At 44.1% G+C, this 17,203-nt stretch overlaps 1 protein-coding gene across 3 annotated transcripts in view; it reads right to left on the bottom strand.

Annotated features, from left to right (window-relative positions):
* Positions 1–10,233: 10,233 nt before the first annotated feature.
* ASIP (agouti signaling protein) overlaps positions 10,234–17,203 on the bottom strand; it is a 63,028-nt gene continuing 56,058 nt past the window's right edge. For all 3 annotated transcript variants that reach the window (XM_030963155.1, XM_030963154.1, XM_030963153.1), the window contains 3 exons: positions 15,966–16,169; positions 13,779–13,840; positions 10,234–12,826 (listed from right to left, as the gene is read on the bottom strand). In XM_030963155.1, the coding sequence (XP_030819015.1) occupies positions 12,650–12,826; positions 13,779–13,840; positions 15,966–16,146 (420 nt within the window). In that variant the 5' untranslated portion in view covers positions 16,147–16,169 and the 3' untranslated portion in view covers positions 10,234–12,649. The remainder of the gene's footprint in view (positions 12,827–13,778; positions 13,841–15,965; positions 16,170–17,203) is intronic.

The raw sequence follows: 17,203 nt of genomic DNA, 5'->3' as shown, positions 1-17,203 counted from the left end.
ATATTGGAGGAAATTTCATGGAAAAGGTGGCCAGGCATTGGCACAGCTGCCCAGGGCAGTGGTGGAGGCTCCATCCCTGGAGGGGCTCACAAGCTGCATGGGTGTGCACTTGGGGACATGGGTTAGTGGCAAACTTGGAGATTCTGGGGAATGGTTGGACTCCATGGTCTTAAAGATCTTTTCCAGCCTTCAATGACCTGGAATCACTCAGCCCTATTGCCTGCTTGCTCCTTATGGGCAAGAACACAGCTGATGGCAGAGTTCTGCTAAATAATTCACAACTTAATTTTTCCCTCCTTTCTCTTTGTTGCCAATCCACATGCTATTAATTCAGAGCTCACTCTAGCCTGAGGTGGAGCATCTAGACTGCCTAACTACAGATTGCCAGACCCACTGTGGCTGCTTGACAATGGTTTTAGCAGGAGCTAATGAATGAAGAATAGCACTGAGGAGAGCCTGACCTCGGTAGGTGCCCAGGCTGGGGAGTGTCCCCTCCCCAGCACCAAAACCCCTCAAATGGGCACCTCTGGCATCCTACATCTGGCTGGTGAGTCAGAGGACAGTGACAGGCCCCAGCTTTTCTCACTTCTGGGTCTCTGCACAGCAGATGTCCCAGTGAAACAGAGATTTTTGGAGTTCAATTGAGTTAGCAATATGAATTAAGCATTTAAAATTTAGCTTGTAGAATTGTGTTGAATTTTAACTTTTTACCTAAGAAACCTCTGCCATGGTACAAAGGGCATAGGAAAATGCAAATTTCTGAAGCTTCTTGCATAAAGAACAATACTGGGAGAAGACTGAGGAATGCAAGAAACCTAAATAAAGGGGCTCCTCTGTCTCCAAGCTGATCAAAATCAACAGACATACTCAAATAAGCACCAAGGGATCAAAGCACACGTGCAAAGGACAAAAGTTCAAAAGTTCAATCATGAGGAAGATCATGGCCTTCAGCCTCAGAAACCACCAAAAGACCCCGTGAACAACGCATGCTCAGAAGGGCGTGGATGTAGTTACCATGTGAGGCAAGGTGAGGCAGGGCCAGGGGTTGAATATGCATAGCAAGGTTGTACAATGTCATGTATATGGAACATCTTTGTGAATAAAGATGTGGCTCAGACCAGGGCTCAGGGCACAAGTTTTCACGAGAGCTATTGTGCTTGTGCCAGGCGCTGACAATGCAAACCCACTTCATAACTACATCAGGGTGTGGAGTCTATTTATTCCGCGTATCGCTTCACCAGCACTGCGGGAGATGAGAGCCATGGCCCCCCTGGGTCTGCCTGGGCATCCCAGAGAGGGGGAGCTGGGTCACTGCGAGCACAGGGAGGGCTGGCAGGGACAGGGGGAGCCAAGGTGAGAGTCAGCTGTGACGGTGCTCACAGGGGTCCGAGGGTGAGGGAAGAGATGAGGATCTGACTCCATGTTTCAGAAGGCTGATTTATTATTTTATTATATATTATATTAAAACTATACTAAAAGAATAGAAGAAAGGATTTCATCACAAGGCTAGCTAAGACTAGAAAAAGAAAGAATGATAACAAAGGCTTGTGGCTTGGACAGAGAGTCCAAGCTAGCTCACTGTGATTGGCCATTAATTAGAAACAACCACATGAGACCAATCACAGATCCACCTGTTGCATTCCACAGCAGCAGATAATCAATGTTTACATTTTGTTCCTGAGGCCTCTCAGCTTCTCAGGAGAAAAACTCCTAAGGAAAGGATTTTTCAGAAAATATCATGGCTCCAGTCAGCCTCAGCCTGGTGAAGCTCAGCAGTTCTGGTGTCAGGGTGAGCAGCGATGGATGCACAGAGCAGTGTTTGTCCCAGAGCAGCCCTCAGGGCCCCTGTCCCAGCCAGGCTGGGCAAATGGGCAAAGTCCCAAAGCAGCCCCACCTTCAGTTCAGCAGCCTCTTCTCCCAGCCTTGTCTGCAGGCTCATTTGGAGGGGCAAAAATGCAAGAAGTGAGATTTCCATGCGTGCCCAAAGGAGGTGCAATTTGGGAAAGTGTGGGCACTGGATGAGGAATGAGGAGAGCTGTGTGTGACTCTTTTCACACAACAGCAACTGGCTCAGATTTGCAGCTTCCTTCCACCCCTTATCTCCCCAATACCAGCAGCCACAGGCTGAGAACTGAAATACTAAGTCCACTCTAGTTAATAGCTGTTCCTTAAATTTAGCCATTCCTGGCGAATTTAGCAGGGCTTTTCCTGCTGTTTCTTTCTACTTGATCAGCAAAAAACCCTCAGTAGTAAAGTAGTGCTAAACCAGATTTGTTTCCACACTGGAAAAAGTTATTGTTTCATGCTGTGTCAAATTTCAGGTTGTTACTTAGCACCTTCAAGTGGTTTTCAATGTCCCATTGCCTTCAGTGGGGTTGGGTTGTTCTGGATGGTAACAAGCACTGTCATCCTGGCAAACTGATGGAATCTGGTGATCAAATGAAATTAATTATGAAATATTGTACTCATGGTACAATCAGACAGCTCTGATTTGGCCAAAAGTAATCAAGTATTTCCCAAATGTCTGTCAGACTAACATTCTGTTAATGCTTTCCTTATTATTACCAGAGAAAATACTCTTCTCTTGTAAATAAGGCACCTCCTGCCCCTGTTTTCCCTCCATGCTTGAGCCAGAAGTGATAAGAGAGCACAGGCTGTACATTTTCCTCCATTTATCTCAACAGAAATGCCAGACTCTGTGATTTTTAAATTTGCAGTATTGTCGTCCTAGGCCCTGCTCTTTATTTTTCTGTGAGGCTGGAGCCCTATGAAATGAGGTTGGTGGAGGTGCACAGGTTGCCTTGGGAAACACAGATCAGAGCAGAGGGGAGCAAGGCATGGCTGAAGGGGTGCTGCACTGATGACTCTGAGATTCATGACTGAGCTTGTTTTCACAGCAGTGGTTCTTCCTGCAGATGAGATGAAGCTTCTTGGAAGCTAATTGTGGTTTTTTTTAGCCCGTGGGGCTTTTTGCTAAGACAAATCAAATGTAGTAAATGTAGTTTGGGAAGCCTCAGCAGGATTTGCAGTAGCGTTGTTTGCCAATGGACAGCTTTGCACCATTGTAACAATTACAATTATTTTTCTTCTCTTTTAAAACCCCCTTCATGCCTGTGGTTTGCACGCCAGCTTAGGGAAAACAAAAACAAACAATAGACTGACAGAACAATAATAAAAAAACCCAACCCTGTGAAAGAATGCTTCCAGAAGTGATTGGGATAAAAAAAATGGGTTTAAGGTTCTGCAGCATCTTTTTTATGGAATGGGGACACCCCAACTTCTTGTCTAATTCCCTGAAACTGCACAGCAGAAAGATTAAATTATTTAGGATACTTATAAAGTTTGTAGTAAAGTTTTTATTTCTTGTTCCATCTGCAAAGTCCAGAGACACTTTTCAGTAAACCTGGTACTTTTCTGTAGCACCCTAGTTTTGGTTTCATTAACTGGAAAATCATTTCTGTAAGGGAATGTTTAATGGGCCACAGTTATAGGTATGTGCTCCTTTTCCCTGATGAAGCAGCAGCATTTTGGAAGTAAACTGAACAGATTGCAGAGGTTCAGGCACCTTGAATGCTCAGTAATTGGGCACGAGGTTTTGGGTAGAGCCAGGGCTTACTGTCAGCACCTGCCTGGTGCTGACATTTGGTGGTCCTGTTCTTCCTCCTCTCCAAAACTTATGTCCTATGTGTATTTTATTAACAACTGGCTGCAGACTCCTTTGACCCTTTTTGGTGCCTGTCCTGCCCCTGAGGTGTCATTTTGGAGATAAATATCAACATCTCTGACCACACTCCAGACTTAGAGGAAAGGAGCAGTGATGGAGAGCGTTGAAGGGAACACAGGGAAGCAAACCCTCTGCTCTGCTCATTTAGTGCTCCAAATATTTGCTTCCCAAACTGAGAAATTAACATGAATTGAATCACAGCTTTATAGAAAGGAAATCTTTGAAATACTAAAACCTTCATGTTTAAAGTGGTCTGGCTCTGTCAGATATTTCTGAGGTCTTTTCAGAGGAGCAGGGATCCCTGGGTGTAGAATTACTATGAATGCTCCTGTTTCCACTTTAGAAGACTCTAAGGTTTGATGTCTTTCACCAGCAAGTGAAAGAGCATTCTTTTAATGAGTTTATGTATATATTTACAATATATGTATCTTTTAAGTCACTCTTATTTGTTATGGAACACAAGGAAGAGTGAGGCTGTGTATTCTCGTGGTTCATTTCTGGCTATTACTGTTGTAAGTCACATAATACTGTTGTTGATCTATTTGAGACAGCTGTGCACAGTGAAGGGGAGCCCATATGAGGTCCCAAATGACATTTCAGCTGAGAAAACTGCCCAAAATGGCAATGGTACCACGTGAACACTGCTAGGTAAATCTACTAGATTAGCTAAAATGTAGTGAGTGATGAAGGGGTTATAAAAGTATATTAGAGTGTAATAAAGTCAGCAGATGATTTCCACTGATTCAGAGGGGTCTGGAGTGGATCACTAGGAAATGATGTATTTTAGTTTTTTCCTGCCTTTATCTATATTAAATGAAACCACATGTGAATTGTGTTATGACATCAATATAGCCATTTTAGGGCTCCCATATTTCAGGCAGGGTTTCAGCTTTAAGGATTTCCTGGATGGAAAGATATGTCCATATGCCATGCAGCAATTGAAATAGTTTATCATTTCACTGGGAAAAAAAAAAAAAACTTGCAGAAATTACTAAAGCCTCCTTTTTCTTCCTGGAGAGTGACTTGACCATAAGTTGGCCACCTGCATATCATCTGGGAAGCTTGCCAATAAAATCTTTGTATTACCTCAGAAATCAATCTGCAGGCCCCAGAGGTTTCAGAGGGCACTTGGAGAGTGGGTGGTGGTTGTGCTCTCAGGCAGCCCCACGTGTCCCGGGCCTGGTGCTGCTCCTCCAGGTGGGAATGGTGTCCCCAGGTCCCAGGTCACACCTGCCAGCCTGCCATGGGTGCTCCTGGTGTGCCACAGTGTCGTAGTTGAGATGGTCACAATCCAAAGCAACACTCCATTTTCAGAAGGCTTCAAACCTGTATTTATTTTAGCATGCTTGCTTTTTATACATTCTTACAAAATTCATAAGTTTACACTTAGTGGTCAGGAAAGTCAAACAAAGTGCTCATTGGAACAGGCAGTTGCAGGTTTCTCTTATTTATCCTTCTTTCTTTCTTGGTCTCTGTGTCAATGACCTTGGTAGAAAATTCTTTCTGAGGTAAACATGGATCCTGCTGTCAAACTTCTCTCTGGCTCACAGAACTCACTGTAAAACCTCTTCCACAGCACAGGGCCTCTGCTGGAAGTCAGGAAAGGGCCAGGATTTCATTTCCCTCTCCCAGCCCTCTCTGATGTGACCATGCAAGAGGCAGAAAAGACCCATGTTGATTCTGAAGGACCAGAAAAACTTGAACTAGCCCATCATGCCAGACTGACACTGGGGTGTCTTTGTCCCCAGATCAGGGATAATTTGCTGGTGAACGGGAAGAATATCCCACCAAAAGCTTTTCTAGCTGTGAAACCCCATTGTACAGGTCTGAGAGCTATTATTGTGGTGGCCACATGCAGTGGGCAGCCCAGAGCCCCCCGTGTGCCAGGCAGCGAGGGGACCCTGCCTCTCTGCTCCCCTCTCAGGGGCTGCCTGCAGCTCTGGGGGCTCACATGTGTGAGAAACGACCACTCACTTTTTAACATTTTAAAGATTTATTAAACCTTAACAAAAAATACAACAGAAGGACCAAATAAGGAAAAATTACAGCACTGGGAGCCCACCCTGCCATGACTGCCAGCCATGAGGCTCATCTTCAAAATGGATGCTCTGCCTTTTATACCTCCAGCCTCTCCCCAAGTCCTGTCAGTTGGCTCCTTCGTTGCTGACCAGGGGTGGAGATCACTGTCTTACACTTGGTTGGAGGTCAGGTGCTGCCATAGTAACGAGCCAACTTTCCCAAATCCTTGGATTACTAAGGCCATCCCATGATAACAACACTGGGGGGAACACATTGCAGTAACATAACTGTGCATCTATAAAACTCCTCTCAACATACATATAATGTTCACCCTTTAATTGTGAGAGCCAACCATCTCATTACTCATCCATAACAAACAGGAGCAGGACATGGAGCAGTGGGAGCAAGTCCAGAAGAGGCCAGGAAGCTGAGCTGGGAGAGCTGGGGGTGCTCAGCCTGGAGAAGAGAGGGTCTGGGGAGACCAAATTGCAGCCTTTAGTACTGGAGGAGGTTCTGAAGGGAAGATGGGGTCAGACTTTTTAGCTGGGCCTGTTGTGGTAGGAGAAGGGGTGGTGGTTGTAAACTGAAAGGATGTAGATCTAAACCAGATATAAAGATCTTTGCTTTTTATGCTGAGGGTGCTGAGGCCCTGGCACAGGGTGCCCAGAGCAGCTGGGGCTGCCCCTGGATCCCTGGCAGTGCCCAAGGCCAGGCTGGACAGGGCTGGGAGCACCTGGGACAGTGGAAGGTGTCCCTGCCATGGCAGGGGTGTCACTGGGTAGGTTTTCAGGTCCCTTCCAACGCAAACCATTGTGTGATTCTAAGAGCAAGGAAGTGCACTGTGGGACTGGTGTGTGTGTTCCTGTTCTTTGTGCTATCCCAAGAACTGCTGATGCCTTTGAAAAACACCTGTTGGAATCTGGACGCTGGCAAAATGAAAGCTGAAACAGCAGAGGTTGTACAAAGAGAGGAAAGAATTGTTTGTGGAGTGCCAAGGTTCAGCACTGCTTGTGTGTGTGCCCACCTGGGCTGTCCCCAGTGGTGTTTTTTTGACCACACTGTGATCTGCCAACTGTTGCCTTTATGAGACTGGGGACTTCACTCATTGCCTTTGGCCAGAGCTTGCCAAAAGTGACTGGTTAGGAAAGCACATGGTGCTTCAAGTGGTTTGCAGCTGGCCCAGGAAGCAATTATTTCTTTGCAACTATTAAATGTACTACAAAAATGTAAGATTATATTTCTGGTTGGCCATGAATAGTTGCTTGTTGTGCATTCTTGGTTTTGGAAATGAGGTGCCTGTGGCAAATGTTCTACAGGTATTACAGGGGTAACTGGGATTTTGGAGTGCAGTAGCCACAGAGAGCCATCTCACGTGTTTCCTGCTGGGTTCTGAGATCACTGACTGTGTGGGGAGCACTGTCCAGAAGAGCAGCAAGGTTGGAGCCCAGGAGCAGACAGAAAAAAATTGCTGCTGGGTTTGCTAAGGGAATCTGTTGTTAATGATTTTCTTTTCCAGGCCTGAGTGTGCAATTCAGAGGCATGTCTTGGAGTTAAATAGATCACTGGATGTGGACAAGCGTTGAATTGGTCTGTTTAGCATGTTTGTAGAGTCACTTCTGGCCATAGAATGGTCTAATTCATCTTAAAATTCTCAATTGAAATATATTATGATCTAATGTATTTTGCATTGGCCTTGAGTACCATTTAATGTCTGCACCTGGCCATGGAGTGAGCTGGAGGCTGCAGCCCCTCACGAGGAGCGTGTCCCACCATGCTCCGAGAGGCCGCCTTGCTGCAGCCCTGGGATGGATGTCATCTGTGCCCTGTAAAATAGAGCTCCCACAGAGTCACAGCTTGGCATGTCACAAGTTCTTCCTCGGCCCCTTGGTTTGGTTTTACAAATCTCCTGCTGCTGCTCCAGTAATTCTTTCCATCATGGGTTTAACGCTGCCCTCATCTCAAAGGGGCCTCGTTCAGTCTTTACCACCTCAGCCAAAGCAGCATCACAGACACTGCTCACTCTTCTAGAGAACTTGGAAAAGGTCATTTTAGCTTTCATCAAATCTTCCCTTCTCTCAGCAATTCCTGAAGGCTTTGGTTGGTTTCCTTTGCTGTCTTCCAGAGAATTTGAGTGATTAGCTTGGAAAAGTGTGACGTGTTTAGAGGTAGTTTGGTATAGCCATTAAGGTGTTAATTCTACCACTTATTTTATCCATCAGGATAAACTTGGATTTTATGGGCTTTGGGAGTGACATTAAGCAATCAAGTCAGGAAAATACAGTATATGTTTTAAATTTACACAAGGCAGGCGATATGTGGAAAAGCTAAAGGTGATTTATTTGTGTTTCGTCCTACTAACCTGTAATTGGGTAAAATTTCCATCAGTCTCTAGGAGGACAATGACTCTGCCACAGAGCATTCCTGAAACTGTCTCTACACTTGAATTCCAGTAAGTTTTCAGTGGAGACAATTTGGTGTGTGACAGGTAAAAGTTACACACTCCATCTTTGCCATGTGCATGTTTTATCATCTGTTCTACCATCTGTTTTATCATCTGTGTGCTGATGACATTTCAGATGGGACCCTGGGGGACTCCTGCACTGACAAACATCCCCTCAGTATAAATAACTGATCAAACTAAATACATTGAAGCAAATTTTTGGTGTACATATTTTGCTGATTTTTGCATTCTGTGTCAATACCTCATGCAATGTGATCTTTATCCAGAAAAGTCAAGTCACTAAGGCTAGTAACAATTTCACAGTATTTGATTGTATGTATTCTCTGGTGTGACAGATGAACAGCAAAGAAAGCAAAGCCTCTTTCTCATCAATTCCAGTTACAAAGAAGGCTTATTAATAAATCAAATTTAAAAATACATTACAGATAGATGCTATATTAAAAGCTATGTCCATATATGTTGAAAAACAAATCCCCTTACTGCCATTGACAGCTTTTTTTCCTTTTCCTTCACCGCCTACAAGTGCTGTCCTCTCCTTGTCTGGGTCAGCTGCTGTCTCTGGAGGTTCTTGGGTGGGTCTTGGCGCTTTGATTTCCTTGTCTGAGAGCCGCAGGTTGTGCTCCATCTCCATCACGATGTGGACGGTGGGGCAGAGGGAGCCCTCAGAGGGGGCACAGCCCAGATGTGCCAGAGAGCTGTGCTGCTGTGCAGAGGGACTGAGCCAGGCTGGACAGCTCAGCAAGAGGAGCACAAAGTCCTGTCCCTGGGGAGGAACAGGCCCAGGACACGCTGGGGAACACCCAGCAGGGAGCCAGGAAAGGCCCTGGTGTCACAGACATATTTTATGAAAAATCTTTTCGTTAGGATCTTTCCTCCTGAGAAGCTGGGAAACCTCAGCTTCTCCATGTTTTGCTGCTTTGGAATGTGATTTGGAGAACTGTTTACCCAGCATGGGAAATTGTTTTTACTTGATGACCAATGACAGCCACCTGTGTCGAGGCTGTGAGCAGTCACAAGATTTTATTATCTTTCCTTTCTATTCCTTTCAAGCCTTCTGATGAAATCCTTTCTTCTATTCTTTTAGTATAGTTTTAATATATAATTTTCTTTTAATATAATATATATCATATAATAATAAATCAACCTTCTGAAACATGGAGTCAAGATTCTCATCTCTTCCCTCATCCTGGGACCCCTGTGAACATCACCACATTTGGTGAGCCCAGGTGAGGAACATTGCCACACCCTGGGGCACCTGAGGAGCACCAAGGTGACCAAGAGTCACTAGAGGGTGAACTGTGCCCTGGGCTGTGCTGGGAGCATTGTCAGCACAGGCCAAGGAGGGGATCCCTCCCTGCACCTCACTTTGGAGCTCATCCCTGGACTGCTGTGTCCGCTTTGGGCTCCCCAGGGTCAGAGAGACAGGGACACACTGCAGAGAGTCAAACATTAGGAAAATTTCTTTTCCTGGTTGTAATGGTGAGTGAGGGTGACTGAGCACCAGGACAGGTTGCCCAGAGAGGGGGTGGAGTTTCCCTCCTTGGAGATGTTCAAAAGCTGCCTGGACGTGGTCCTGGGCAAGCAGGTCCAGCTGGATGGCTGCCAGAGGTCTCTGCTGACCTCAGCCATTCTGAGGTTCTGCAAAGCTGCAGTCCAGAGTAGCTGTTTGTTGGATTTCTGGCTCTCCTTCCTTCCCTTCCCTTCCCTTCCCTTCCCTTCCCTTCCCTTCCCTTCCCTTCCCTTCCCTTCCCTTCCCTTCCCTTCCCTTCCCTTCCCTTCCCTTCCCTTCCCTTCCCTTCCCTTCCCTTCCCTTCCCTTCCCTTCCCTTCCCTTCCCTTCCCTTCCCTTCCCTCCGCTCCCACTCCCCTTGACCATGGTAAAATATAATTTTTCTGACCAGCTGGACTTCCTGGTATGAAAATGATCTTGTTTCCACATAAGAAGTAGTGTGATTATTGGTATGTTTTTAGTATCAATCTGATGCCTTGTGAGGTGATCTGGAACAGAGGCTAGACAGTGTTAAAGGAATAAAGTAGGGGTTTATTAAAAGGCCTTCAAAGGATGCACTTTGGGCAGTACAAGAGCCTGGCTGTGGCTACACCCAAGATGGACACTGATCACAAGTTTTCACACTTTCATAAGTTTTGGTCCATTTCCATGTTGGTGTTAATTGTCCAATTACAGCTCCAGATTCTGCAGTCCCATCGTCCCAGATTGCTCTCCTCAACTCGCTGCTGTTTGCACCTTTTGGGCCTTTTTGTTGTTTGCACTTTTTGCACCTGAAGCTGCAACAGTTTCCTTGGTTCTGGGGCTGGAAAAGGATTGTTTTGTGTGACTGAGTTGTGAGGAGAACTTGCTAACACTTTATATGAAGTTCAGAGTTATATACTAATGCAGTACAGAATATGGAAAATATGAAAGCTAAAACTTAAGGCATCAAATCAACAACAGTTTGTTATAGTTAGGAGAATTTTGAAAAAATTTGATGGAACCTAAATCCTTACCTAGTAAAAGAAGGAGCCACATTCTGAAATCCATTATAATGTATTGTTCTTCATTCTCATTCTCCTTTTTCATAATAATTGAGCGGCTACAGATTCCTGAGCCAAGAAATTTGACTAAAAGACACACTTACATGTATTTACAAGAATTCAAGCTTATATTCCTTATAAAAGATAAGGAACACAATCACATTCTGTCATCATTAGGACTCTTTCTTAGATTAATCCAACACCTATATCTAGTATGAACAAAAAATTCTGTCAATATCTGACCTTAGTTTTGAGTTCTGGGCTTTAAACTGATTATTAGAATTTTTTTTAAAACCCTTTATACAGCTTGAGCCCCTTTGGAGTGTCATCTGTATCATCTTTTCCTGCCTAGAAGATTTTTGTAGCCCTCAGCTGTGTTTAGAAATAAATCAGTAAACAAGTGTCTTCTCAATTAGAGCTGCACAGGGGATTAGAAAATTCCTGATTGGATTATAAATTCATGGCCAGAAAAATCTGGTTGTGAAAGCTAAAGAGCACAGGAAGGCACCCTGGTGTAGGCAGGTGGAGAGAACATGGGAGATGTGGGTTGGCCCTGGAGTGCTCCTGGGGTAACAAAGAATAGCAGCTGGATAAAGGGAAAACACTAAAAAGAAGGAAGTAGCACAGAAGATAAAACAGTAAGGGAGAAGGGCAGAGACACTGTAAGTACAGAACAGAGGAGGTAAAAAACAAGAGCTGGAGTCTGGCAAATAAATCTTCAGTGTCAGGGACATTTTCTGGGTCTGCTCCCTCCTTGCTGTCCTGGGAGTTTAACCAAGAAGGGTTTTCCTTCTGTGCCGTCTTGGATACCTCAAATTTAAGACAAAGAGCTTCAAGAACAAGAGAAAGAAATCTTCTGTTGCCTTGAGCTTCAGCCATCTCTTTCTGAGCCTTTAAGTCTCCATACAGCATGTGATGTATTTTTTCCCCTGGTTGCTGCAGCACTTGGTCATTCCTGCCTGAATTCAGCCTTGGAGATGGTTCTGGGAGCTCCTGCAGCAAGAAAGGGCAAAGAATTGATTGTTTGGAATGGTTTGCTTCAAGACGTACATGTGGGACATACATTCATCTCTTGCTGATCTGTCCTTTCTTCCTCAAAGTCCCAGATATGTCTTCCTGCTTTTGGGCTCTCTACATGCAGTGTCCTTGGCAGCAGGAGAAGAAAGGCTGAAGAGTTGATTCCTACAGATATGTCTGGAGAAAAAAAAATCTGATTTTTATATTCCAAGGCATGGATACATTTAGGTTTTAAGTATATATGTATGTCATACCCCTGGGAGGTACAGCCTGGTGGCAGAATGACCAAAACACCTGAAGGTGGATGCTGATAGAATGACTAAAAAATGTCCTTTTAGCCTTGGGTCCATCTTTGCAGGTGGAATAACCTACATAAATTCTTGTCCTGATTTTTGTTGAGTATGTGAAAATGGAGTTAAACTCAAACCCTGCATTTTCAGCCTGATCCTTTGGCTGTGCTGAATGCTGGTGGTGTCCCTGTGGGCAAAGCCAAGCTCTAGTCCCTCACTGGCCTAACCAGTCCTGTTTTAGTGGCTATTTGGGTGTCACGGGGGCACGTTTTATGATGCTGGTTAGACAATTCTGCAGACTGGCATTAACATGATCCTTCAAATAAAAGCTCAAACCCGCAGGAATCCAGAATCATAAAACACAGCTCTTTTGCTAAAAAAAAAATGCCTAATCAGTGCCAATCTCCCTGGCTGTCTGCTCCCAGAAATGGCATCCAGCTTGCATTAACATTAACCGCATTATATTGACTGTCCATCAAATTTTAGGAGGGGTAAATTCAACCTTCAGAGCTCTCTATATTCTGATTATTAGAGACATGGGGCAATTTGAAATATGCACTTGAGAAGCTAATGAAAGACAGAAGGCTTGCTGTGTTTCTGACTTGGCTTAACACTTGGGGTTTAACATCAGGCACTGGCAGATGGTCTGGAAGATTCTGCATTTGCAAAAAGCACAGTAGTGACAGCAGGAATTCAAGTGTGGCTTGCAGGTTTTGAAGGTTGGCACACAGTTAGCAGCAGGTGGGGGCCTTGGCTTTGGAGATATCTTGCGTTTAGCATTTTTCTGGAAGATAAAAACATGAGAATTCATAAGCAGGTGGAATGAGGGTGGTGAACAGCAGGAGGTTCTGGGGGAATGAGCAGCTGGCTGTGGCAGTGGGAGCTGTGCTAGCAATGCAGAGGTGTGGTGGGGCTGGGAAAGGGTGGCTTGGGAGCAATGTTCTGAGCAAAATGACAAACCTCATTTTGACCGTGACTGGGTGGAGCTTTGGAAAGGGTCTCTAGGAAGGAGAGTGGCAGCAGCGAAGAAAGGGGTGCCAAAATGTACTCAGATGGTGAAGTTATCAATAAAACCAATTAAGGTGTCAGGTTTAGATCTCCCAGCTTATCAGATGGGTGAAAACTCCCTGTCAGTCTCGTTTGCTGAGCTGACAGAGCAGGGCAGTCACTTGGCAATGCTCCCCCTCCTGAGCCAGTGATCTCCATCCATGGGAATCCTCCCCTGCACACACAGTTCAGGGAGGGGGAAAAGCCCTCTCATCCCCCCAGGGGTGCAGCTTCTCTGCTGGGGATGTGGAAAAGTGGAAAATTTTGGGTTGCTCAGCACGTGCCTGGGTCCTGGGAGGGACCTCTGGAGCCCATTGGCTGCAGGCACCCTGTGCGCTTCTGAAACTCAGAGTTATGGAATTCTTTAGGTGGGAAGGGATTTGAAATCCCATCTCATCCCACCCCTTGCCACAGAGACACCTTCTGCTATCCCAGGTGGCTGCAAGCCCCATCCAACCTGGCCTTGGACACTGCCAGGGATGGGGCAGCCACAGCTTCTAATTTTCTTTCCACCATTATTGTTTAACATCTGTTTTTACAACATTTAGAGCTTTTGACTGCAATTAATATGTAAATTATTTAAATCAGGGAATGACAGTAAAAGCCTTTCAAATGAATGCACCAAGGGAAACTCTAGAAGTAACAAACTGTTCTAAAAATCCAACAAAGTTTTTTGAACAACCACCTACCTTGGAAGATTTCTTGTTCTCCGCCTCTTTCCTGCTGACTTTCTGGGATTTTCTAGTTAAATCTTCAACGAGAATAGCAGAGGAAAATGTGGAATCAGTTTTACAGAATGTTATTTCGATGAGATAATTCTATTTTTGTGTGGGAGGAGGCAGATAACCTGCATTGCCTCCTCACTGCTGCATGTTTTGCAGTGATGTTCATCTCAGTTCGGTGTCTGAACTCTGTCACTGCTGCTTGTGCAAAGCAGAAGAGCAACTGATGTTTGTATTTTAGAAGAGATTTTTTACACATTATTTGGTAGATGCAAACAATGAATTATTTCAGAGAAATAAAATTAAAGGTCTCTGTAAAAAAGATTGGGGTGCTCATGCACAGTAGTCACATAAAAAAATAGGAAAAATCTTTAGAATTCCATAATTTCTTCTGTTAGAATGTTGTGCTACATGCATTATTTTGGAAGGAATTTACAAGTGTACACTGCTTTCCACAAGCAAAAGCTCTGCTGATTTGGCATATACTCTGCACCTGTGATGCCACCTTTCATTCTGCAGTTCTTTTTTCCTTCTCCCCCCACAATCTCATTTTACATAGTGTTACTTGCAAAGGTGTTTCATTCACGTTCCTGTAACTTTGTCCCTCTATATATTTGTCACCATATCTAATTCTAGATATTTATAACTGTGTGATTTCCCTTACTTGTTTTGGGGTTTGTTTTGGGCTCTAACACAGCAAGAGTGTTCAAGTGTGAGACACTTCCCAGCTCACCAAGCTCTTGTGGTATTTTTGATACCTTTATTCTGGGTGTGTGAGTTTTGTAATAAGCACTACCTGTAATGGATGACTGAGATGAAAAACATCCATATCCCCATTGGTGAATGGTGGCTCCTTATCTATTCCAGGATCCTCTATCAATATATTTTTTAATATTTTCTAATTGCTAGGATTTACTGAGTTGCAGAATGAAGAACAAATATTTTGAGCTGGTTTGGGGGGTTTCATTTATTTTTCTTGTATCATTGTAAGTTAGGGTTATGCATCTCTAAGAAGCAGTAGGGAGAAACGTGTTACAGCTCAGCCCATCTGCCATGCCAAAAGCATGGGTTCATTTCTGTGAGAAGATGGAATATCAGCTGAAGGGATTGTATTTTATAGCTCTGATTTTAATTGGGACATAAAAAGGTTATGGGAATTGTGAGAGTGGAGGCATCAAGGATCACAAGGAACAAAAATGGTGCGGCTTGGGAGGCTGCAGAACAGCACAAGCTCTGCTAAATTCTCAGTTAAACAACACAGAGTTAACTCAGGATTCAGAGGTTCAGATTTCTTTGGAAATGCATGTGTGGGGCAACTGTTTCTCCTTAAAATACGTTGTCCTGAGCAAGAGCATTGAGAAAACACAGGAAACGAGGTAAGAGCCAGAGTGCTTTAAACTAAAGCCCTAAAATGTGCAGAAAGGAGCTAAACAAGAGAAGATTTATTTTTTTAATTGTTAGCATTTTGACACAGTTATGAATGTTCTGTAGCTGACTATCTCCAAACACCTGTGAGTTTCTTGAGAGAAGAAGTTGGTATAAATAACGTGGAAAGAATTAAGGCAGACATGAGGAAAGAATTTTGTGAAGAAAAGAGTTAAGCATCACCCTAAAGAGGCTCTTCCCACACAGGACAGGTGGTCACTTGCCAGTAACTGTGGAGACAGAGTTGGCCCTGTCTTGGACAGAAAAATTAATGACCCCTGGCTCTCCCTTGCAGTGCTCTTTTCTTCCCCTGTTTAAAGGCCAGGTAAACTGAGGCCTACACCTGCTTTTGTAGCCCCACTGATTCAGACCCCTAAAACCCTCACATTTTTTTTTTCTCATATGCATAAGGTTTTCTAAGCAAGGTTATTTCCCATATTAGCACAAGACCATTCTCTTCAATATAAAAAGGCTTACAGTGTGATGGGAGCTGAAGTGAAACCTGTAAAACTGAAATAAATTGTATTTTTCTTCCTCTAAACTGAGGTTTACCACATTGTCATTCTTGGGTGCTGCAGCCACCACAGTTCTGTGCCCTATGGAAGTTAGGGCAAATAATTCAGAATAATCAATAATTCAAGCAAAGTTATCCAAATAATTCAGAATAATCAAAAGCAGTGTTTCCTGCAAATCTTGTTAATTTGGCCCTGAAGGGCAGGTTTTACTCACCTACTACGGAGATGGGTGGAAGATCTGAGAAGTCCATTTTGCTCCTCCTGGACACGTTGCATTCTGTCTTCTCCTCAGTGACCAAGTGGAAATCAGCAGCCCTGAACAGGCTGTAGCAGAGCAGGAGGCTGAGGAAGAGGTTCCTTCTTGCCATCGTGGAGAGGAAAAATTCCATTGTCATGAAAAACCAAAGTTGGTCAAAACCTGTAGAAGTGATGCAGGGATATGAATCTCTGCAATGGTTTTCTGTCACGTTGTGCAGCTTTAGCAACAAATCTCTGACAATTATTTTATTTCCAGCGCTTTGCCTCTTGTCCTGGAATATCTAAGATTGTAGTTGTAAGAGTGGAACAATGCTATCTCAAATTCAACTCCCCGAGATGTTATTTTTTCCTAATTCTTTTCTCAAAAGGTTTATTTCCCATAAGATGTGAAGGTCCTCCCAGCTGAGCTTTATAATGGTTATTATATGGCCAAGGGCAGAAACTCAACCACATCATCAATTTTTTCCTAGGAAATCTTATCTACAAAATGTGCTAGAAAACATAAAAGAATAATGACAATTTAACACCCCCCAATTGTGTTTCCTGTAAATTTTCTGGTCTTAAAAATAAATCATGAAGTAATATCTTATTTCACCTCCAAGTGGCTGCTCTAATCCCATATAAATCACAGCCATAACTCATGTGAGTTATAAAAGGCCAGTGCTGTAAAGTGTTTATGTGCCTTGGGGTTAGACACTGAATAACTTCCAAGATGTGCCAAAGTCTGGGATTTGGGGACAGTCCTGGAGGCACCTGAGCTGTGGAGTGTGGCCATCACCTGAGGTGACAGTCCCTGCAGGGTACACAGTGTGTGTCACCAGCCTGCACTCCTTTTCTTGTACTTTCTTGTATTTCAAAGCTGATTTTCGTTTCCATGTGCATCGGTTTTCTGCAGTGTCAGGGTTCTGGGAGCCTTGTTCCCCCAGAGGCACAGCCAGTCTCCAGATTTATGGATGGCTTTGTGTCAGTGAAAAGCTGCTGGATGCAGTTAAAAAGAGCGAGTAAAACCAAATGGTTTGGGCCATTCATCTGGTTGTAATGACTTCATTACTGGGGAGTTAAAAAATGAAGAATTTCTGCCTTGGGAGGGCTTCAGTCTGGTCACTGCTGCTGCACCAAGTCTGTTCTACACCTGCTTTTGTAGCCCTACTGATCCACTCCTCGCTGGGAGATTGTCACTGTCATGCTCCTAAT

Source organism: Camarhynchus parvulus, chromosome 20, assembly GCF_901933205.1.
Source record: "Camarhynchus parvulus chromosome 20, STF_HiC, whole genome shotgun sequence".
Taxonomy (NCBI): domain Eukaryota; kingdom Metazoa; phylum Chordata; class Aves; order Passeriformes; family Thraupidae; genus Camarhynchus; species Camarhynchus parvulus.
The sequence above is the reverse complement of the archived record's forward strand: the minus strand, read 5'-3'. Positions and strand labels throughout refer to the sequence as shown.